This window comes from Topomyia yanbarensis, chromosome 2 (assembly GCF_030247195.1).
Source record: "Topomyia yanbarensis strain Yona2022 chromosome 2, ASM3024719v1, whole genome shotgun sequence".
NCBI lineage: Eukaryota > Metazoa > Arthropoda > Insecta > Diptera > Culicidae > Topomyia > Topomyia yanbarensis.
Window position 1 is genome coordinate 328293935 of NC_080671.1, and position 25352 is coordinate 328319286.

Sequence of the window (25352 nt, forward strand, 5' to 3'; positions counted from 1 at the left end):
ATGAATACAAACGTAACAACATTTCTATTCGGGAAGTTGATGCAAAAATTGAAATTAAATGATTTTTTTTCTACATTCTTAGAGTGATCTGCCACTAGATCACAAGTCCCAAGGTTCTCTCTCAATGTTTCAAGTCGGCACCAAATCTGTACTTGTTCGCAAAACTATAAACTAACTGAATTTGTTACAGAAATAATCAAAGGGTTGTATAAGAATTAACACTGGAGCCGATTGGTTTGAAAATATCTTGAAGGAATTCGGATATTGAAAGAGAGAGAGAGTTGAAGCGTTGTGTTAAAATAAAACTTTTGTAATATATTTTAAAATTTGTCTGATGACGCAGCGATACTACTTCAAAAGATTATTTCTCATAAAAATGCTACAATTAACTTTGAATATTTGGGATTAATTCCATAAATAATTAGGAAAAACTTCAAAATATCAACAATTTACTCATTCTTCATTAGTTAAAATATTGGATCACATTTTGTATTTACTTTGTTGCTCTTGTTTGTATCAAAATTCTATAGGCAAAATTATTCAGCAAACTTTCATGCGCAGTCGCTGTCTCCAATTGGATATTAAGTTCTTACTTATCACTGCAAATTGAAAGAGTTTTAAGGAATAAGTTGACTTTGCAACCTTAAAGAATAGTAAGTGATATACGTTTTTCTGTGCGACCTGTTCCTTTTTTATTATTTATTTTATAATTTAAAAAAGGGATCTTAGAAATCTCCAAATCTCGAAGCTCCCTTTTTGATTCTTTCTACAACTTCTCTGATAATTTACAAATCATTGAAAATATCATTATATTAATCTTGTACGAGTGAAATTTTTCTTAGATATTTGAGAATCAAATGGCAAGGAGAAAATGGATAGGATGGAGAAATTGTCTTAAACAAGGATGGTAAGCAGTCTTCCCATGAACATCGACAAGTTTGCACCCGTGTACAAAATTTCGTGCACGCGTTCAACCTCAAACATGCTTTGCCTTTGTGTACAGGTTCGCATCGAACACCGCACCCAAGCGAACGATGTGCAAACTTAGGTTTAAACATCGTGTGCGTACATAAGAAAGGCACACACAAAACAGAATGGGTCAATGCTAGTGATGATGGGTGTAAGAAAGAGAAAACTAGTATCAAGAGCCTGTGTGTACGAACACCGCGTACGTACATGGGGTTCGGTTGTGCAGACGAACATGTGCTCGTGTTTTGGTATGCATTAGCGCATTCGAGTTTGCACACAACTGCACAGAACTAGAGCGAACATGGTGTTCGATGTTCATTTGGGAAAACTGATGGTAAGTATAAGAGATTGTTGATCATAAATTGACGTCGCGTGCAGAAATCTGACCGCTTTGCCATTATTGGTGAGTGGTTAATTTTTATGCATTTGAAATGAATGTATGCTTTTGAATGTCGTGGAAACGTTTATGCATTGCTTAGTCAATGCATATCGAAGTACATTTGTGTTGACAACTATCAAAATAGAACTTTATTATCTGTCAGGGATTTACAAGGTCGTTTGTTTGTTTGAAATGACACTGACAATTAGGTATTGTTCCAATTTTGGCATCACTCTCCTTACAGCAGTCTTCACATGCACATCTACAAGTTTGTACCTTGTACAAAGTTTCTTGCACTTGTTCACTTTCAAACGTGCTTTGACTCGATGTACAGGTTCATCTCGAACACCAAACGATAGTGATGACAAATGAGAGAATGAGAAAACTGGTGCCACGAACCTGTTTGTTCGGGTTTCTACACAAAATGTGGGTTTAATATGAGCAAAAAACTTCAGCGAACATTGCGTTTGGATGTTCGTTTGGCAAGGTTGCCTAACTTACAATCTGGTCTAAACAAAATTTGCATTTAATGCCCTCTGGTAATCCTCTTGAGATATGCGATGAACAAAAAAACAAACTGGCGACAACAATTAAATTGAAAGTTTCTTCATTTTCTTTTCAATATTGATATTTTTCAAAGTTTAATGGAAAGTGTAATGAAACATATTGTCACCGATAACTGACATCCAGCTTAAGATTTCAATGTGTGAAACCAAAAAACTCGTTTTGAAATGCTATCAGCAAGTAGCAATTTGCAACTAGTCGGCGATACGATTGTGCAGCAATCGATACATACATATAGATACAATGGTGATTTACGCACGTAAACCTGTATGCGATAGTGATTTTGAACCTAGGGGCATGTGGTGCATGTGTAAAAATCAATAAAATTATATGTATTTTCATGCCATTAAAATAGAAATTTAGAATTTATTTTGCGTTGCGTGTAATACATCAAAGTTCTGCAAAAACTAGCTCTACATAGTTATTTATTCGATAACTGGAAAAACGATCACTTTGTTTTCAGCAGATGGACATGACGTTTGTTGAACAGACTTGTCTGCGAGGGAGTACAAAGTTGATGCGAACATGGATATTAAATACTTACATTTTGCAAATTCAAGCTAGATCGAAAAAGTGGAAAAAGATCTCCAGAGTCATTTCATTTCCCGAAGCAAGAGCATTGATTACACAAAACCGCAGAGGACCCAGCTGTGCCAAACAGGCTCGAGACCGCTCGGGTTGAGAAAAAACGAGAAGAACTGCACTATCGACAGACTAACGGGAGAAATCACAAAAATGAGCGGGACGATGAGATACTACGCCTGAAAGGCCACCTGGCGGAGGCTGTCAGAATTAAAAAACATCTATTTAAAGTAACGAAACGAACGAGCAGAACTAACCAACACACGGAACTAAAGGCAGAGCAGTGAACGCCAACAAAGCGGGGCAACGGGGAATATTCTGAACTCCAATAAAAACAGCATAGAATCAACGCAAAGGATAACCCGATCGAGCTTTCGCTACAACGTGCCCCAAGTGTCCCTCGATATTTCCGGATAGCTTTGAACCAACAACAGAATGTTGATTGGGGTGCAACAAACAACATAAAACTCGACTGCAATATTGAACGAAGCCTACCTATATCGACCCCGATCGGGGAAGTTTCGAACATGTCCTATACACCACGGCGGCTGTCGACACCGGACCATTTAAACTCACACAGCGAAGTATCTATAATATCCCAACTAGCATTCATTTTACCGTTTCACAAACATTTACCACAGACCAATCGGACCAGAAACTGGAAAATCTACCAACACAGCAACCCCAAACGATGGAAACTACGATCGCCTCCAGAACCCCGCACCCTGCTTGGCTCTAGAGCAGGTGATCATTCCGCCTAATAGTAATCAGTTTAACAACAACGGCTCAAGTCTCTCGATCTCCTCGCACCCGATGGGCCACTAGGAAGAATTCTCTGCAACGAAAATTTAGCCCGATTCCCGGTTGCTCCTGGCACCCGGTAGGTATAATTTAAATCATCTAACTAACACTGCCAAGGCCAGAGTATCTCATCGAAGACCCTAACAACTCGAATGAAAATCTGACTCTCGACAAAACGATTGTCCGTTTCCACGTGCCGTTGTTCTAATCGATGTAAGTTCGACATTTCTTTGCGGATAGACGGAATCCGCCATCGAGATAACTATCTGCTCGGGGGTGCTCGCCGGATTTTGTGAGTGGACTGTCCTTGCTGACACATGCAACCGTGACCACTTCCCTATCTAGGTTACGCACGATCAGAGGCCACCTTCAACAACCCGTCGAAGGCGGTGGCTTCATGATCGAGCGGATTGGACTCGGTACGAGGAGACCGTCGACAGTCTGATAAATCAAGTCATATACGCCGGATGAATTCACCAGCTTCTTGAATCGGGCTGCCGCTTCCTAGATCCCAGGAAAGTGGGAACCCTCCCCGACAGGCGATGCACTGATGGTGCCCAGAGGTCGAGATAGTCATCAGACCCCATCGAACTGCGCTACGGACACTTAAATAGACTGCACTGGGCGACCCGCGCCGACGTTAGCGAGCAGATGATTTCAGAAAGGCCAAAAACGAGGCCAGGAAAGCCACAGAAGACGCAAAAACACCAGCTGGACCAGATTTTTAGAAGGTATTTCTCTAGACTCCTCGACATCAGAGCTCTGAAGGAGAGTCAACGCCCTTAGCGGAAAGCGACACCACAGTTGCCACGCTATTGTCGTTAACGGGTGAACGACGATCCACCCTGTACACAGACGCCGTCCTCCAAAGGGTTGAGAGTAGGCCCGTCCGTTTCGAACACGATTCAGGACGAATATACAACCAGCTCTTCACTGGAAGTGAACTTTGTGTGGTATTGGAATCGGTACGCAGTAAAGTTTTCGGATTGGACGACGTTGGCAATGCACATATGCGACATTCTCCGCTGGTAGCCAAGCGGGCGATAATGGAGAATATTAACCGCATCTGAGTCGGTGAACCGCCAGCTTCTTGGAAGGAAACGCTAAATTCCTAATTCCTATCCCAATGCGATGCCAAGAGAACAGAATGCCAGATGATTGCCGCTCAATTAGTTTGCTCCCCTGTTTCGTTAAGACGGTGGAGCGAATGGTGAACAGACGGTTGATGAACTTATTGGAGAAGCGTAAACTCTTGGATCAGAAATGGTTGCCTACCTCACCAGCTTTGGAGGGGTGGTAGGTCAATCTGTAACCGGCGGCCTGCACGCCAACATCGCTATACTCGACGTGACGAAGGCTTACAATACTGTGTGGCGTCACGGAGTACTGCAGAAACTGGCCAACCGGAATAACGCCGTAAACATGGGCCGGTTCTTATACGACTATCTGTAGAACCGCACCTTCCGGGTGGGAATCGAAGGGTGGCCAATCTGAAGCATTTTCGGAGAACAACGGGGTCCAGTCTTCGCCATCGCACTGTTTCTTGTGTCCATGAACTCTTTATTTCCCAAGTAGCAATTGAAGTTTTATAGCACGCTACAAGTGTAATCTAAGTTTTATCAGTGGCTTTAAAACTACCATAAAACCTCAATTGACATCGTGCTGGTAGCAATGGGAAGGACCATCAAACGAACCCGTCGTAAAGTTCAAGCCGCTCTAGTGCGGTAAGCGTTATTATGCACAGCTGCAGAACGAACCGATCATGCTGGACGGGGCGATTGTTCCCTACCGCAAGGAAGCAAAGATTCTGGGGATAGCCATAGGCCGTCGCCTCCCCTTTGCGTCACGCTTTCGAAATATCAAAGTCGGCTGCCGGAACCGGTTGTGACTAATTCAAACAATCAGCTCCCGGCACAAGCGCTGCACTGAATATTGACCAGGCGTTAGTACACAGCAGGATATTCTACGGGGTACAGCTGACGACCTGCAATATGGAAGCTATCATCAATATTTTAAGCCTTCTATACCACGAGATAGGGCGCTGCTTCTGGCCTGCTCCGCAGCACACCTGCTGAAGCGGCCTGTGTCAAGGCCAGGATTCTCCCCCTTCGTTGGGTGGCTGCGTCACCATCGCTAGAAGAGTCCTGAGAGTTTTGGAGCGAATAGTCGGAGAGGACTGCTTCCTCCTACAGATAGTCAGCGAGATCTATCGGGAATATACAGACGTAGACCTACCACCAATCGCCCGTCTGCACTGAGGTTGGGAGCGGCCCTGGCACGATCGCGGACCCAATTTGGACACAAGTCTGTCGACAGAGCTGAGGGCCGTGAGGCAGGGAGGCCAGCGCTAAATATAACCAACTCATAGCTACCAGGTATAAACATAACATGGATATTCAACGACGGCCCGAAGATCGGTGATTATTCCGACCTAATAAGTAGTAAGCGCAATAGGAGAAAGGCTCTATTCCGCCTACCGGCGACATGCTCGGTGTTCGCTGCCGAGGCGTCGGCTATCACGCTCGATTTTACTCAGAAAACAGAAAATAGATCAGTCGTTGTACTGTCTGACTTTGTGGCGGCTGTATCCGCCTTTGAGTTGGGGAAATTCCGCCACCCTTTCATCATGGGCAGTGGAGCCGAATGTGATACCTGAGAATATAAGCTCCTTTAGGTATCACATTCGTCTGGAAACCAGTAAGAGGCACGCCCACCGACGTCTTATTCCAGATGTCTTGTTCCAGCCGTAGAGATCTTGGCCCAGCTGTAGTCATAGAAAACCTTCGCATGTCACTGGCGCGGCAGCACCAGACATCTTCAGCGCGTCAAATGCTCGCCCGAGCGCTGGACAGACCGGACCGACGGTAGGGGACAACGAGTGCTGTAGTGGCGTAAGACAAATTGTGCATTTCAAAACCTGTTGAGGTTAGGTATTTCGTGAGGAAAACAAACAAAACTTCTTTGGTTTGACTTTACATTTGTGGTTGTAAATGAGCGGTCAGAAATCACAATATTAACCCTCAAAAAGGTAAGGGGTCTCAGTGGCCCGGCTAATTACAGTTCTCTAGTTTCAATGAACTTGTAATTTGAAATACGATCGAGCGTTTTCAGGCTTTTAATTTGCTCACTGATAAAACGACAAAAATGAAGCTTTCGATTTCATTGGGTCTTAGATGCGATGCTTCTTGGAGTCACAATTTCAGCTTTCCTTTTCGAGAGTTAAAGAACTATTATACCTTGTAAGGGTTTGTTTTGTAATGTAATTCCACTATTCACTTGTATCTGCGACGGATACATATATTTTGCATACTACTTATCTGCATCTTCAGTGCCATGATGCACATAATTAGTATGCGAAATATGCGTATCTGTGGTTGATATAAAAATGGTGTTACCAAAAAAGGCCTCCCGGAGTATAAGTGACACTAATCCGCTAAACAGCCTGGAAAAAGTATCAAAGAACTGTCAAATTTATGAATCTATACCACAGAGAACAGACATATAAGCTAGAATAAACTTTCTCGAAAAACTTGTGTAAACATTTAATTGAAAATGCGTTGAAAATAGCATACAGGTTCGCATGCATGGATCACCTTTGTATCCAAGTTTGCACGCAACGCTCGTATAGCGTTTGATAACCGATCGTAGTGCCGGCAAGTGGCAAGTAGCTGCTGGCTGGTGGCATTTCAAAACGACAGTTTCATTTCTTACACACTTTGAAAACATTACTTGTATGTCAGTTCTCAACGTCTATACTGAAACACTCCTGAACATGCCCAACATTGGACGTATTACCATGCAATGCCAGGACAAACGTGCTCAAAATGTTGTTTTTTTCTCTGCGGTTTTATTTCTAGAGTTTTTATATTGTTCCTTGCAGTATAATCGCTCGATTTGCGATTATATGAAAGGTCAATTCAGATAGGCGCGTGACAACCGCCTATATGAATTCATAAGAAGCTTATTCCTTCGAGCTTTCGAAAAGCGCACATCAGGTAGAGAAATAAACAAACAATGCAAGAGAAGACCCTCTACATTCATAGAGACTGCTTATCACTCCTACAGTTTGCTTATGTTCGACTGTCTCATTGTCTAGTGGCTCCAGTGAAATCGGCTGGCGGAGCAACTGCGGCTATGTTTGATGTACCTTTCAGACGCGCGCAATGTGAGATTTTATTATAAGCGCGACAATACTGTTTTCCGACTATCGGAAATTCATCGAAATGATCTTTTGAAGGGTCTTTGTGTACATAACTGGAAAATCCAACCAGAGACAACCGTATTTTCTCTTGTCCGAAACGATGCAATCACATCAAATGTATTGCGCAGTATTCGTACAATGTTGCACTATAATGCGCACTACTTCCGACAAGATGGATTAGCCCTGAACAAGAAAAAACAACTTTTATTACTGGTTGGATTTTCTAGTTTTCAACAGGCGAATGAACAGCATCCACTCAGCCAAAACTGTATCTGCATATTTTTTTAATCTGTGTATTTTGTGCAAATGAATACAAAATTTAAACATGAAAATATCGAATAATGTATGCAACAAATGATTTTAATTTGGAAATTGTATGATTTAATTGAAGATCTGTTGAGAGCTCCAAAACAACTCGAACATTACTTATTAATTTAAGCATCGTAATTTCATAAATTAGGATTATTTTTCCAAGGTGGTCATCTTTTTCGGACTTTTGAACTGATCGTTGATGCTTATCATGCTATTCTAGAGTGGTTTGAAAAATGTCACATTAATGAGTGAGATTTGCCAGTTTAGTGATCCGAATAAGTAAGTTTGCATTGATTTTTCTCTTTGATATGCGTAGATATTATTTCAAACGAGAAGGGCCAAATTCTGTACAATTTTTTTTCCTTGGTTATATTTGATACGTCTAAGAGTAATTAAATTCTACCATCAGCATCAGATTTTTGTTATAAATAGTTGCAACATTTGGTAGTAAGCTAGTTAAAACTCTAAAGCAATGTATTATTATCTAAAAACTGTGAATGATAAACCTTTAAACAGGGTACAGTCGCTTCCTTCTAAATATTCAAAATGGAATCACGACAATCACGAAGGTTTTAGCTTTAACATTCAATTTTTGCTCGTTGTATTGACTCTATCAGTTTTTGGAATGATTTTTGGCGCGAAAAAGCTATCAATTAGAAGGGCATAAAAGTGTCATGGTGAATAGTGATTAGTGTGCGATTTAGTAGTATAAGAGGAGATTACGTTACACAGATTACTTCGAATGTATCGTTTAGTTTAGGCGTTTAGTGCAGGTAGTTAGGAACATCCTAAACAACAGAATGGTCCCGACGTGTGTATGTTACAACACGGAAATTATCAACAGTTCAAGTCCATTAGTTAAAAGTGTTGTTTGTATTAAAGCTTACATGGCTGGAAATCTATCATCATGGGTTATTTGTTGTTGCTCAATTGGTTAACACTAACTCGCTATATAGTAATTTGATAACGTGAGTAATGCCAAAAAACTATTTGTTGCTACATTTAATGTAATATGAAAGTTTTTTTTCCTCATAAGATTTAAGAAGTGAGTTGACTAACTCGCTTAAGTTTGCAAGTATTGATTAATGTCTTGCTAACGTTTTTGGCCAAATTCATGTTTTGTTATGACAAGTTTTAGTTTGACAGTTGTAAGTAATAAAGCGTTATTCTTCTGAATTTGCGACACTGTGCTTTTGAGCAGAATGTCGTTAATAATATCGTACCGTTGTAAATTATATTTTCAATTTTTGGTCAAAATGGTGAGTATAAGTATCATATTTTTAAAAACGTTTGTTTTAGTATATTACATCTTAAAAAAGAGCAAAAACTGTAAAATATTTATGTACATTTTTTCTCATTTGCTTTTGTTTTGTTTTTTGTGTTTTATACAATTAAAATCTGATCAAAGCTATTCTTTACGGCTAGTTCATTTCTGATAACTTCTAGATTTGAAAAACTGTCAAAATTCTGTATACACACACTAAGTACGGATAAAATTCGATTATTTCAAAGTAGGAAACACCTTACATGTAACATTTCCTACGAGCAGACGGAATAATGTCTATTTAAGTCAAACATGAAACAAAATAAAAATTCACGTTTTCACATATCACGTTGATTATACAGCCGAACAATAATAGTTTTGTGTGATTGTTTCCATTCTAAAATCTTTGGGAGTTTTTATGAAAGTGGAAATCACTATCATCGTTTTAGAGCAGAAATTCTAGGTAAGCACGATTTGGAATATTCTAAAAATAAAAAGAGAGAAATTAAATTCAAAACAATGACTGCTTAAATATAGAAAGAAGTTTAACTACAGAAAGCAGAAGACTATTCTAAGCTGTGGCGTCATCATTTACCATATGGTCGGTGTCCATATTGCGCTGTTCCAACGGTTCCGCGGCTACGGGATCGGGATTGCACGAATCTTCGTGAGGAGCTGAAATCGGGTTGGAAGGTATTTTACCGGGAGAAAGTAACTCTTCCGGACTGCCTGACGGACTGGATACGCCTTCAGTTACTGACGGCAGAAGAGATTCGCTTGAAGGTTGCCTAAAAAAGAAGAGAATTGATTAATAAATTCTTGCTTGGTTCCTGGCGCAACGTTATTATGAAAATATTGATGCCTGAAATGGTCCCCTGAAAATATCAACTTAGTTGATCGAATGGAAGTATTTCCGCGATTAACTCATATTTTGTATGGGAAAAGCTTAATTTTCCTATTTTTGTTTCAAGATATATAGGGTATCCTGTCTGGACCTATGTCAAAAGTTTTGATAACACCGAGAGAAATGTACATATAAACGTCAATGGCCATACTGCTCATGTTAATATTGAAAACACCCTAAATAAGACCAACCATCTAGAAAACCGAAAAAAGGAGCATTTTTGTGTAAAAACAATACAATGTATTATGGGCTATAAACTCTACTGTTGACAGAATAAATAGCTCTTTGCTGTATTTCTCCCTAAGGAGAAAAGCTGGGTAAACCCACTTGCGAATGCCACAACACCTGTAATGAAATATACGTTTCGCCTTCGTATTATCCAAACCCCTTTTCTTATACAACAACTCGCTTGATTAATGGTTTGCTCGGGAACACAAACAATATCTCCGTGTTTTGTAGCCAGTGTCAATCTGGCGCTAGTTTATTCCTGGCTCTAAGTTAGTGTCCCATTATGATGAGACGAAACGCGAAGTCCTCTGATGAGACAGAGGGTTTGTGCAGACCCAATAAGCCATCCCGAAAACACTAAATTTAATACTCTCCACAAACTTATTTTTTGGTCGGTCGAAATGACGAATTAGCCTGTCCCGAAGTTCGTTGTATGCTACTTGTGCTGGATCATTCGGACTAACCAAAACCTTCAAAACGTTGTTAAGCTCGGTTCCCATATGTACGCGAGCGTAGTTTCCGTACTGCTCCTCCGAAATAGCACTTAACTGTAACGCCCATTCAAATCGCTTAAAGTAATCGGCGACAGAACTTCCTTCTGACAAGCGATATTCATTCATCGAAAAAGACGGTGGTTTCGGTTGCTGTACTGCGGCATCTCCTGGGGGATTTTGATGTCCAATATTTACTTGTCCTACAGCGACCTTTAGAGCTTCAGTCAACACCCGGCACAACTCAACCATTTGCTCCGGATCCTGCATCGTGATATTAGGATGCAACTACTCAGTTGAGAATTGTGACCTCGTTTGCGGAACTGTACTTTACACCGGGACTAGTGAACTTTTCGCTCTTTAACCGTGTTTAGTATCCAGATCCCACTTCTGGTACCAAAATGTTATGTATGTGGGAAGTTTCTTTATGGGAGTAATACGCGCGAGACACTCGTAACTTTAATCATACTTTTAATTACTTATTCATTTAAGCGAAGCAAGAAGTGGCCGTTGAACAGCACGCGATTTTGTTTATGAACAACTGTGTTGCCAAATATATTTATTTATTTCTAAGGAATGACCAAGGTTAATATACTACACTTTTCTCGCAGAACATCACGCTTGATTAGGGGTTTGCTCAGGAACACAAACAATATTTCCGTGCTTTGTAGCTAGCGTCAATCTGGCGCTAGTGTAGTCCTGGTTCTAAGTTGATGTCCGATTCTGATGAGACGAAACGATGAGACAGAGGGTTTGCGCAGGCCCAACAAGCCGTCCCGAAAACACTAAGAAAAGGTAGAAATCGAAACAATTTGAAAAGATACACGCGACGGCGGACTATAATTGATAACTTGGAACACTTTTTCGGGGTTCATCCGCATTCTATATGATAAGCATTGTACGGTAAATCTAGACTACCCCTTTTATGACTATGTTTCACACATTTTTGAGAATATCATTTATACGTCAAAAAGTGATAAGATTTTAGTTATGAACGAAGAGTATGTTTTACGCATTTTCGAGAATGTCAACAACGAAGAAAAATGCGTAAAAAGTATATCCCATAGAGAAAAGAAAATTTACACTTCGACGTGAGGCCATTTTCAAATAAGTGTTCGTGTTGCAAACAACATTTCTCTTTTACTTCCGCGATTATTTGTCGAAGGCAGAGAAATATGGACAAAAAATCTTAACCTCATTATAAATCATATAAAGGTGCTATGGTACGTATGCTTCCTTCTGGTGAATTTCTTTAAAATATCAAGTTTCAAGTTTAGTGTTACAAAGTTATGATCAAGTTTAGTGTTACAAAGTTAGAAATAACAGCTCCCGACTCTTAGCCTACATAATGCGTGCGTCGATTTCGGCGCATAGCCCCTAAATACTGACTGTATTTAAATAAATTTAGATAAATAAAGATTTATGTTTTTTTTTTACTTCTCTAAAGGAAATTGAAGAACAAAAATTTTATTTACGCATTACTCACTTCTTCTAAGAAGTAACAAATAGGTATTTTTACTTCTTCAAGAAAGTAAAAACTATACATTAAGCTTTGCAGACATGAGTATAAATTACCCATTTTATACTTTGTTGAAAGAGTCACAGCTATGCATTTTTTTACTTTGTTGTGTTGAGTAGAAAGTATGCAGATGCTGATGTACATTCTGTTTACACAAGAGAGAGTAAAAACAATATATTCATTTTATGGGTAGTCCCACTTTCCCTTCAAAATGCGTACTTCATAGTTATAATAAATTTTGTTGTGATTACCGTGTAGGTAATATTTTGCACGAGTAGCTAGTAATTTCGTGGCATCTCAACCAGCGGAGCATTCGAATCAGTTCGATGTCCAGTGATCCCTTGATGTATCTCAACACACGCTTGAGATAGGTCCAGTGCTCATCAGTCGGACAGCTTTGAAATTGACTGAAGAAATACACTGCTGCTGACAGATCTGGCCTTGTAAGCGACGCATACGTTTGACAACCAACAAGCCCGCGCAACACCCCTATTTCGGGATCTATACCGATCCGCATTCCCAAGAAACTCTCAATCTCGCCTCTCAAATTCGGACGAAAAACAGCGCTTCACCTCTTTCACCGCCTTTAGAGAAGTCCCTGCCACAACAAACTCGTCCACATACGGCACAATAATGACCGTTTTGTATCCGATATTCCGGATGTACAGACATTCGTGCTGCAAGGTTCCACGATCTTGGCCATATATTACCTTCAGCAGGCGACATACTCTGTTTGTCCCGTCGTCGAATCCCTCGGGTTGCACCATTAAGATCTCTTTAAGCTGTTTTCCAAAGCCAGCACCGTTCTGAGTTTATCCAACTTCGCCACTTTAAGCTGTTTTCCAAAGCCAGCATCGTTCTGAGTTTGTCCAACTTCGCCACAGGGGAATACATTTCACAGTAGTCAAAACTGTATCTTTGACTGAAACCCCTCGCAACCAATCAAGCCTTGTGACGATCGGGTTTTCCATTCACTCCTCGCTTAAGGTTGGAGAGAGAATGGGCCAAAATCGAAAACGAAAAAAGCAGTTTTTTTCCATACCGAGTGTTAGATCTTCATAAAAATCAATCAGCTTATGTAAAATGTTGTTACAGTACTGCTGATTGATTTTTATGAAGATCTAACACTCGGTGTGGAAAAAAACTGCTTTTTTCGTTTTTGATTTTTGCCGATTCTCTCTCCAACCTTAACCTTGAACACTCACTTACTAGTCATGAGTGTTCGGTTTGGCGGCAGCTGTTGTAGACTCCAAGTCTAGTTCTTCTTCAGAGAATTAATTTCCTTTTCGACGGCTTTCTTCCATTTGCACCAATCGTCCCTTTTCTTGGCCTCCGCAAGTGAGTTTGGTACATTCTGAACGTAGTTCACAGCACTCAATGTACGCGCCGCGTACTCCACATTGTAATGTTGCTGAAATAAGGGGGGAATCTGAATCTATTAAAACATTTCAAAAATAAGCGTTTACTAATCATTAGGGTGTCTCAAAAATAATTTATTTCGAAATCGTTCTTAAAATTTGTGAATATTATTTTCGTGTGCTAAATCGTTTTTGATATTAACACATGCAAACAAAATTCATTATACGTTAGGGTGGCTCAAAAAATTATTTTGTTGTGAAGGTTCAAAAATTTGTTTAAAGAAGTTATTGTGCGCTGAATTTCTATTTTAATTATGCAAATAGAAATTAACTTTACTACTTATTAGAGTGGCTCAAAAGAGAATATTTTGTCTTTTATAATGATTTTTTTCAAATATTATTTTGGAATTTGTTTTCCATATTGAAACGAATTAATGGACATCTCATTATGGGCTTCAGAAATGACTATTTTGCTTTTACGGATAATAATTTTGGAATATTTAATTCATTAGTGGGTTACTTGATATGAAAGCTACATTTTCTATCATTTTCAAAACAAACAATTTGAGCGTCTTAGTGGAATGTTTTATTGCATTCACTAATCATCAAGATGGTCAACGATTTTTTTTCGTAGGTGTGTTTTAAGTTACTTAGATTGTTTATTTTATATCTTAAATAAAAATAAATCCAAAACCCTTTTTTCGTGTATATGGTTCATTTAAAAATGGTGTTATTTTATTTGATAATATCGCATACCCTTAAGCTATATCAGTACTATACAAATTCGGATCAAAATACTCTCACCAAACGACTAGAGCTCAACTGTATTCACTCTATTTGACAGTTATTGCGCAAGTTAGCAAGAAATAGTTCCAGAAACATTTTATAACCTATTTCAGATGGTTGAAATTTGTTACTGATTTTCAAACATTCTTAATGCCTCTACCATTTAAAAAACATACTTCCCACTCGGCTCCTTACTCTTGATCACTAGTAAAACCCTTGTTCATCATGCTCTCAATACTATTTGACAGTTGTGAATGTATTCGTGTCATTATTCTAGCTATAAAGTGATTATTCAAATTCAATATCAGTAATAACCATGCGTCTCCATCCACAGTTTTTTAAAAATTTTACTTAATTTTTTAATTTTATCGCAAGTTTTCGCAAAACTAGCATATACTTATACTAGCATTTTAAAGAGAAAATTAAAAGCTTTCAAATGAGTATAGTGTGATCGCGGGCATTCACGGGCGTCGTTGTTGTTATCGCATTAGAAGTTCGAATTCAATAAAAATTTATGACAAACAGTTATCTAAACACTAACTAAACCAACTAGTGACTTATTTTGGCGATTTTATGATGTAATTTTATCACGCGGATAATTTTGGTAAAGTAATGCAATGCATAAAATCAACCAATCCTTTGAAAAACGAAAATAACCGGATGTAGTTGGTCAAATTATGCAAAAACACCTGAAATATGCCCTTAAAAAAGCTGCCAAAAATCTCGCAAAAATGTCTTTGATGGCTCAGCTGATAGAAGAAAAATACTGGCGAGAATATCGCATAACATTCATATATGGACTTAAGTCCAGGCTCGTCCCACTGTGCACTGGTCCGCATACGTCCGAGTGGATTAGCTCCAGCACACGCGACGAACGCTTCTCGCAGCGATCCGGAAACAACTCCCGGGTCTGCTTCCTCGTGACGCACGGCTCGCATACAACAGTTTTGTTGACTTTCGCACCGGTAAGCTCGAGCCCCGTGATCATATCAGTTTCTCAAGGCTTCGCGCGTTTAGGTGGCTGAACTGACGATGCCATAGCTCCAATTTCGTCGGGATCAATCCACACTTCATTAGAGTTACTTGCACTGCACATATCCGTATAGAAATCGAGACAACTTACCGTAACCGCACCGCGAACTTACCGTAACCGCACTGCGAAAATTGGTTCTCGAAACTAATCCCAGAAGTACGTGGAGGACAGGTACGCAGCGAGTAGGATAGATGGATCAAGTCGAAAGGGTTCTGAGAAATCTTCGAGATAGGCCGCAAGCTGCTTCGAACATATTTGCGTAGATTTTTTCATGGGATTGAACAGTGCGCACAAATCTACCGATTACCGCTCTCAGAAGACATGTTCAATCGGATGGCCAATTTTACGATATTCAGCCTCATCGATCTGTGCCATATCATATCCTTAAGCCAAGGTCAACAAAGAAAGCAGGAGATTATCATAAGGGGTGCTATCATTTTCAGCCAACTTTCTACTGGTGTTAAGAGTGGAAATACAAATGAAATCAAAGTCAACATGGCATCCATGATTTGCTAATTGGTTTAAGCAAATCATGAATGACGTACAAGTCTGTATCCTGATGATATTCTAGTTACTGATTGCACCACCAAGGAACACAAACAGCGTCTGTACCGTATCCAACAACGTCTTGGAGTATGGATTCACGGTCAAGCTTGAGAAGTATCGTCGCTTCATGAACAAAGTGGATGCGATCGTGGATCTCTCGTTCTCCAACGAAAACGTCAGACACACATAGCCGACTGAACACTCAAATGAATTGATTTTGAAACTTTAGGTCGTCCTTCGTTACAGATTTAAAACCCGTAAATTAAAAAGAATTAAAATCGCTGTTATAGAGAAGAAGATGGTGCTATGCGAAAGAAGTGACATGTGACAACGATGTTGGTCGCGAGGTGAAAATGCGGCTGCAACTCTCTATGGTATGCGTAGTCAACAATAGTCCCGTAGCTTACAAATGCCTCCAAAACTTGTACTATTCAAATCGCTGATACTGCCTGTTTCTCAGTGCGCAGTGTGTTTGAGAGGAGAATGCCGCATGCGGTATCAAGTATACAAACATGCTGACATCGGAAGGCTGATAACACATGGTAGATTGCAGTAGGGTAGACATGTAGCCCGAATACCGGAAGTCGAGACCAGCAAAAGTTATGATCAACAGAAAACCTGGAATAGGTCGTCAACCTATGGGTGAACTCCACACTTACTGACTGTGTGCAAACGGTTAGGATCTGACGAAGCTAGCGGCGGGCGAGACGGTAAAATGGCGGCCCAATATTGAGTTTAGAAATCTCAAGACATTCGGTCATGATTCGGTGCACCCGGATTGTTGGCCTAAAATGATGATGATGAATGGACCATGAACATGCTCCTTTAGCAGTTGGTACTTTTGATAACAAACTTACCTTTCAGAAGTATGATAATCTCCTGGTGCTGAGTTGGATCGACCAGAGCGACTAAAACGCTCAATTCTTGAACCAGCGATCTGTGACACCTGCCCGGAGATCGCTCTCATAAATGGGTTCAAAAAAGAATGTTTCTTCAGCATAGTTTTAATCAATATCAGGGTATCCAATTTGGGAATGCTTTTTACAACGCTGGTCATGTCTTCGTCGTTAATTTGCACCAATCGACAGTTTTCTTCTTCACTTGGCAGCATGTGCACCCCGAACTTAGTCACCCAGCAATGTTCCTTGATCTGTGGAAGCGTTATCCGAAGTTGGGGATCCTTGTCCAGCATAGTTTCAATTAGATCCCGGAGCTCTGGGCTGATTGTACTGGTAGCAGGGAATTGCAGGGGCTCATTTTTTATCTTTTCGTACACACCAGGAACCGACGTAGCAATGAAAGGAACATTTCCGTGGACTAGAGCGTACAGGGTTGCACCAAGTGCCCAAATATCAGCTGCCTTACCATTGTAGACGAGCTGACCTGGATGCAGTGTTTCAGGTGCCCTGAAAGCAGGCGTACCAGCCGTAGACCCATTGTTCATGGCGGCATCTTCACCGAGGAACTCATTACATACACCCAAATCGGCCACTTTAACGCTACCCGTATCGGAGAGCAGCAAGTTGGCTGGCTTCAGATCGCCGTGAATTATTCGCTGATAATGAACTATAAGTAGAAAAGTTGCATATATTACTAATCTAAAAAAAAATCAGCTGTGAGGATTTACGGTATTCAACTCCTAGTATAACATCACGAAAGATGTTCCAAGCACGTTCTTCGCTCAGTGGGTTATCAGTTGGTACGCTGAGAACTTCTCCATGTTGCACCAGTTCAAACACCAGGTATAATGAATCTTCCAAAGGATCATCCAAGACCTCGACTAGTTTCACCACATTGGGGTGATCCAACTGGAATAGAACAGGCAAATTGAAATCATAGATTTATTCCATTTTCATAAAGATGTAGAGTAGAATAATTACCTTTTTCAGTACCGCAATCTCTCTGTAGACTCGATCGAGAGGGGATGTGCCTCGCTTTGGGCCTCGGCGCATGAGTCCGGCCTTACGAAGAAGCTTGCGTTTGGACAGTATCTTCATAGCGTAATGTGTCGAATCTTCTTCGGAATAGGCTAGTTTGACAAGCCCGTATGAACCCTGGAAATAAAGTGAATATTGCATATTAAAAGTTTATTCAAAAATATGGACACCATCCCGTGGATAGTAAAGCTTGCGGCAATGTATTCGGATAATGAGACGTTCCGCACTATTTGATTATATTAGGCTTTCTTACATAGTGCATCAAAGTGTTGGGCACATGACGTCTTCTGTTTTTGACACACTGTAAGAGAATTGGTATTACATTGTTCATGGATGGCATCTTGATAATTTAACATCAACATCCAAATGAAAGAATTACATCGCAAATCTAGGTAGAACTCCGTCCGAACTATGAACGAATATCAAAACACACTGTCAAGGTACGTCTGAGAGTAAGTTCATAAGCCACTCCACTCGTCGTCTGTTCGAGTACCTGCCAGGAAGGATTTTTAGTGAGTAGTAGGGTCGTAACACTAGCTCTGCTTCTGTGGACATATTAAAAATCAGCAGAGAAGTTAGTCGAAACAGAGGGTCAAGTTCCGCTACGGAATATAATACAAGGCGTTGCTTTGCTTGACAAGGATGAAATGTCATTAAAATCTGGATTGATCATATTCATACTGCCCATAACTTTTGGTACATTCATTTTCTGTACACCACTCTTTATATGCCGAGTAACTACCACTGCCGTCAGAGAAGCGACTACATAATCTGGACCTTAGATATCAACCAATAAACACGCGGGCCGGGATCAATAGCTTTACTTCCTTTCAGAAGGAAGACGTGACCAGAGATTTTCCCCCCCAGAAAATCCTAACAATCTAGACTGGGATTGAATTCAGACATACTGAGTTGAGAGGAAATCACGATTACTACTCAACAGTGGAGGCTAGGTTTAGCGCCGAGGACTAAATCGTGTAGATCATGGCGAAGCGGAGAGCCAAATGGCTCCTGGTATTGTTATAAAACTGGGAGCTAATTGGTTTACAAAACGAACAGCGATATCAAATTCTGTGGTCCTTCACTGACGGCGTAAATGGACTGGAGAGAAGTATCCCCATAGCAATCACCAGGCGATTCGCTACCGCATCGGCCAATGGAATTCTTCTACTACACGGACAAGGTCGACCGGCAAGCTAAAATGGAAGACGTAAGCCTACAACAAAGACCTCTTTATAGGGGCACTTCGGCCAGACACAGTGATCGGAAACGTTGAAGGGGCTAATCCAACAAGAAGAATTGTGACGGCTTGTGACTTTACAATGACGCGAAAACTGGAGACACGCAGTAGACGGCGTCCAGCTTACTGGTTAAATGAATCGCTCAGTACGCTACGCGCTGTTTGTCTCAGAGCCAGAAGGCGTGCTCAGAGAGCAAGATCGGAGAATGAGAGAGGAGGGCAAGGTGACGTTTTGGGAAGCTAGGGCCGCTTCAAAACGGGAGATCAAGCTTAGCAAGCCAGTTTGCCATAAGGAGCCATGCTGAGACGTAGAAGCCAATCACTGTGGGACGCGTACCGAGTCGTGATGACGAAGATGAGGGCCCGTCAACGCCAGCTGAAATGTGTCCTAGTAAGCAAAAGATAATCGTAGAGGTTATCTTCCCGAAGCACGATCCAACTACCTGTTCACCTACACCGTACGGCGAAGAGGAAGGAGCAAACACAGACGAGTGGTAAGTGACTAACGGCGAGCTCAAAGAGGCGTCGATGCGACTAAAATCAAAAAAAGCCCTCGGTCCGGATGGAATACCAAACGTGGCGCTCAAAGCTGCGATTTATGCTGCAGAAGTGTTAAGATTATGGCCCCCGAAATGTGAAAGGTGCAGAAGCCGGTGTTTCTGCCACAGCCAATGAAGCACCCGGCGATCCGGCCTCGTATAAGCCTATATGTCTGCTCGACACACTCGGAAAACTTCTTGAAAGAATTATCCTTAATCCTTAATTGTCTAAGATGCAGTTTGGATTTTGCAAATAAGTATTGACTTTGGAGATAATTCGGACAATCGGTATCTAAACAGAAGCGAAGAGGTGAAGGATACTGCGCTGTAGTTACGATAGATGTGACGAATTCGTTCAACAACGCCAGCTGGGAAGCCATTGCCGCAGCGCTGCATCATACCAAGTCCTGAAGAGCTACATTCAGAGTAGAGTGCTGATGTGCGAGATGAACGAAGGGCAGAGGTAAATGTGAGTCACAGCGGGCATTCCTCAGGGCTCCATTCATGGGCCAAATCTTTGGAACGGGATGCACGATGGGGTCTTGATACTGCGGTAACCCAGGAAATCTTGAGTTTCGCGGATGACGTGTCACTAACAGTGATAGGTGAGGCACTAGGTGAAGTGAAGGTGTCGATCACGGAGAGAATGGAAGCTATCGAGAGTTGGATGAACGGGGTCAAGCTGCAGATAGCTCACCACAAAACGAAGGTGGTTTTGTCAGCAACTGGGGAGTGATAATTGACGACAGGTTGAGCTTCAACTACCACGTTGACTATGCCCGCGAGAAGCCGATGAAGGCAACGAATTCAATAGCAAGGATCATGCCAAACGAGAATCAATACGAGACATATACTACCTAGTGTTTCATCATTGATACTCGAAATAGGGTTCTCGCCTAAGGTGCGGCGCTGGAAACCAAGCAGAACCGCGAAAAGTTTAACAGGACGTTCCGGCTGATGGCCGGCAAAACAATATCGTAGGCAGTATGCGTTATCGCCGGAATAATCCCCATATACGGAGGATAGTGAGTGATACAATCGGAGAAACACCAGAAACGTGAGGAAGATGGTGAGAATCGATACGATGGCGAGGTGATAGCAGGAATGGGTCATAACGGAGAAGGGATGGTGGACCTACCGGCTTATCCTAAACCTGTCGACGTGGGTGAATTGAAAGCACGGAATGGTGAACTTTCACCTGACACACCTCTTGTCGGGCCACGGCTGCTTTAGGGAGTTTCTTTATCGGTTCGGGCACGCAACGTCACTTTTGTGCCCGAAGTGTGAGAACGCCAAGGAGTCGCTTCACCTGCAATCTCTGGAGCGACCCTGGCACCCTACCGGTTGGCCAGGTAGAAATATAGCGAAGACCCAAGAAGAATCGGTATCGGGAGAATTTCTTTCGCCAGGAAATTATCCGTCGGTGTAATCTTGATTCAGCGCCAGGGACTAGACTGCGTAGACCGCGACGAGACCAGTCGCAGGTCGTCGGGCACCAGCGAACCGAGGAGACGCCCTGCTCCACCGGAATCAACGAACTGTCCTCGACACCTGGGTGGTTGGCTCGGTTTCTGGAGAACTTCTCTCGCCGCAGAATTCTCCTCCGACGAAGAGCTTGGTCCATCGTCTACGACTAGACCGAGTAGTTCGCGAACAAGTCGGGAGATCAGCGAGTAAGTGGTGCTGAATACTACGAGAATGAAGTTGCGGTGCTGAATGTCACAAGGGAGCCGAGTCGTGGTGCTGAATGGCACAAGGGAGCCGAAGAGCTGGGACGGGTGGCAGCCCACATCCGTTTATTGAGACGTTAAGGTTTTGTACATTTAGTCCTGCAGTCTCAGAGCTTTTTTAAGTTTTTTGTCTGCTCTCTAAAAAATTCGCTTTCAACAGCGCCGTCTGGGGAGCCATCGCCACAGCACTGCACAGAATGACTGTCGATCTATCTATTCGAGATCCTGAAGAGTTATCAATTGAATATAACGGCATGTGAACAATCTACTTTCACCTTGTTTGTATATCCCGGCGAAACATGACATTCAGAGAAGAGTAGAATGCAACGAAAAGCGATTACCTTCTCTGTCTCAAGAGTTTTTTGGAACAAGATATGCTAGGATCTGTTTTTCTGCCTACCACAACCAAAACCGGAGTCAAGACGAATGACAAGAAACCAATTCACATATTAAATGTGAGCATAAGCATAAGAGACCGCCCGTGTCGTGCTACTCCGCTACTCACCGGAACAGGTAACGATACTTGAGACGTAAACACAAAAAAATCGATACTTGACGCTAAATTAGAACTAACACTCACCTGCCCGATTTGGTCTAGCAGCTTGTACTGGTTCAACTGCAGAAAGCTTCCCGACTGTTCGATTGAAACCCGCCGGGATTCACGCAATGGAGCCCGCCGCCGTCCACTCCGGGGGCTACCGTAGGGACTGTTGTACGGACTGTAAGGTACATTGGGATATATTGGTCGAGTTTGGTCAAGTGGTTGCAGCTTCGGTAGCACCCGGCCCCTGAACGATACACCATCCGTGTTGATGTCTAGCTGTGATTCGCTTCTATTGCTTGCTTCTATCAGATCGTCGTTATCTCCCAGATCTAGAGATTGAGTTTTCGGTAAAATTTTAATGTGTTGAGTCATAAAGCGAATACTGTGGGATGATAGGTTAGTACGACCGATTGGGGGTTGGTGATGGGAAGGGAAGTAAGGGGATGGGTGGTACTGTTGATAGTGGTGGTTGTAGATGGGTGGCTTGCTAGAGCATGTGGCTGCAGAAGCGGTTACGACCACGCCGGCACCGGCGGCTACCTCAGTAGCATTCGAGGCTCCCATAGTCGCGCAAGCTTGTTCGAACAAAGTCGGACTTTCGGTGGTGATTGAAGGCAAAGGTGGCTCAAAATTCGGATGACACATATCACACAAGTTCACAGTAGGTATAGAGGCGTTGGTTCCGTTCGATTTCTGAGCAGGTTGTAGGATGACGGAATGGTGTCTTTGGTTAGTCATGTTGTTATGGTTGATACTGATGGTTATTAATGGGTTTTCTGGAGTAGTTTTCACTAACACCGGAGTCACACGAGGTGATGGATTCGTTGTGTTTTGGTCACTTGGTTGGTTAGTTGAGGCATTGGTAACATTCAAATTGACGGGTGGTTTCGCTAATTCGGTACCTGTTTTCGACATTTCCTTTTCGACGTCTGTATCTTCGCTTCGTACTACTGGCCGTGGGTTAACTCTAGGTGAATTGGTTGCTAATTTACCTACTTGACTATTCACTGACTGCTTGTCACTATTGCTATTAAAGCTAAGATTTTCAAAACTTTTAAGATCGCTATCTAGGAGATTGTGTTGCTGATGACTTTGGACGCTTTGCTCAACTACGTAATCAAACAATAGTGCGGGCGGTGGAGGCGGATCTGGGGGCGTGATGAATTGCAAACATTTCATGCTAGTATTATTATTATTATTGTTTAGGAACTTTCTATCCAGATTCACGTCCAAGCTTCCACATTTCCGTTCAACTTCTTGTGCTAGTTTCACGTCCGAGGCACTCTCTACGGATGGTACCATGTTGTGCGCTAGTGCTGTTCCCTCCATGTCGAGTGCCGGGTGCCTGTGGAGAAAAATGTTGAAAATGTAATGAGGAGTATTTTCTCGTCGGTCAAGCAGATATCTAGGATAGGTCGTCGCTGTTGTGCTATCTTACGACAAACGGCATTTTGGGAATTTTTTTCAAGAAACCTTTTTCTTTGCTATCCACGTGGTTTGAAAAAAAAAACTTGTTTAAAACTTGTACTCTATCGAGAATAGATCTACATACATTTATAAGAATATCCTTGTTTTAAGTTATTGATGTTGTGGAGGATTGCTTGATATGCAATTTAAAACAAAGCTAGGGTTACCAAATTGGCTGAGAGCAAATTAAGGCCGAGTTGACTCTAGACCGAGGCAAGCTGGAGTTAGTATCTATACCGAATAAAGATAACCTACTATGGTCAAAACTTATATCGAGCTATTTAACAAATATAAAAGTCCGTTGGACTTATATTGCGGGCACTTTATTAATTCTGTAGCAGCACATTTAATGGACAGATTTGTTTGGGAAATACACGTGTTTCAGTGGTGAAAGTTTCGTCTTCATACGATCAGTAAAATGTTGTGCTAGATGGAAGACGAGAATATAAAACTAATTCTGCGCACATCCATGCCACAAACTCGTTTATGCAGGCTCTGAATAAAGGTTTTATCTAACTACAGCATTCAGTTTCCAGCAAATTCAAGCTTGTTTTCGTCTATAAATTTTTCGCAGAAACTGATAATCTGGCATAGACTAAAAACCAAGCTTTTCATCGCCAAGAAAACGATTGACTCCACGATCTATCATTGAGGCTCGTAAAGGCCCAATGAAGTTCTGCGTAGACTTGGCAAGTTGCCCACACAGCCTGGAGGTGCTACAGTAGTACCGTGATAATAAAGCGGATCGTCTACAAGTATATTAATCCACCCAACTACCTGAAATTCTACCTAGTCAAAATCAAGTGTTGCAGTTTTATCTAGCGAAAGTTAAGGAATAGAGATGGTCGGGTTTCAATTTTTTCGATCCCGAACCCGACCCCGAACCTGGCAGCTTGAAAATTTAAAAACCCGAACCCGTTCCGAGCCTGAAATTATAAAATTATTAAATTAGGGGAGACCGGGGCTAGTTGGCGGTGTTTTCAGTTTTCATTTTTTACCGCTTTGATGCAGGAAGATTTCGCAAAATAGAACACGTGGCATGGAAGGGCAGACTGTTGGCAACATCTCTGAATTTTATTAAAAAGTTTGATGCATTGTCGCGATTTTTAGAAACAAAAATATGTGACGCGGAAAACCCGGCAACTTACCCCGGCCCCGGGGTAAGTTGGCGGTATGTATAGATACGCCAAAACATAAGCAATCAAATGGAGAATCCAATATTTATTTATTTATTGTCGTCAAACAAGAGTAGACCGTTTTGTTACAACGATAAAATATAGTATACACTTAAAACATAAAATACTAATAACTAAACTAAACACTATCTGGTTTACATAGCACTACTTTAGGATGTTCTTTATAAGCGAATAGAATTGAAATATTTTTTTAATTTGCTTTTTGTCATTGTTAAGTCAATAGCTTCGCAGTGCCATCATCTGATTTAATGGTCCAAACTTGGCATAATTTGTACGATAATTGTTTGTTATAAATGTATTTCGGATTCGTAACTGCCGGGAAGGTATATAAAAATTAAGTTTAGATAGAAGTTCGACTGAATCAATACGACACGAAATTATATCGTTTAGAAATGAAACCATTGCATATTCTCGGCGCTCTTTTAGTGTTTGGATGTTAATGAGCATACAGCGAGCTTTATAAGATGGGAGAGGAAATCGTGTCCAACCTATTTTGCGAAGTGCAAACAATAAAAATTGCCTTTGTACTGATTCTATTCTTTCTTCATGTGTGATTGAGAAAGGTGACCAAACTATGCTACAATATTCCAGTATTGACCTTACATACGAGATGTATAATGTTTTAATTGTATATGGATCATTAAAATTGTAACTAAAACGGTTTATAAATCCAAGCATGTTATTTGCTCTATTGATGATTGTGTTGTAATGGTCAATGAATGTTAATTTTGAATCTAGAATGACTCCCAAATCTTTAACTCT

General features: G+C 41.3%; 1 protein-coding gene across 2 annotated transcripts; it reads right to left on the reverse strand.

Moving 5' to 3' along the window:
• Positions 1 to 300: 300 nt before the first annotated feature.
• On the reverse strand, positions 301 to 23269 carry LOC131683850 (calcium/calmodulin-dependent protein kinase kinase 1-like). Of its 2 annotated transcripts, XM_058966204.1 has the most exons (7): positions 22830 to 23269; positions 21964 to 22256; positions 17818 to 17991; positions 17565 to 17745; positions 16795 to 17503; positions 9668 to 9860; positions 302 to 9556 (listed from the first exon to the last, which is right to left on the reverse strand). In XM_058966204.1, the coding sequence occupies exons 1-7, from the start codon at positions 23254 to 23256 to the stop codon at positions 9518 to 9520; spliced, it is 2016 nt and encodes a 671-aa protein (XP_058822187.1). In that variant the 5' UTR covers positions 23257 to 23269; the 3' UTR covers positions 302 to 9517. The 2 variants fall into 2 exon arrangements, with proteins under 2 accessions (XP_058822186.1, XP_058822187.1); XM_058966203.1 differs by having other exon boundaries at positions 301 to 9556; positions 21964 to 23269.
• Positions 23270 to 25352: the final 2083 nt, after the last annotated feature.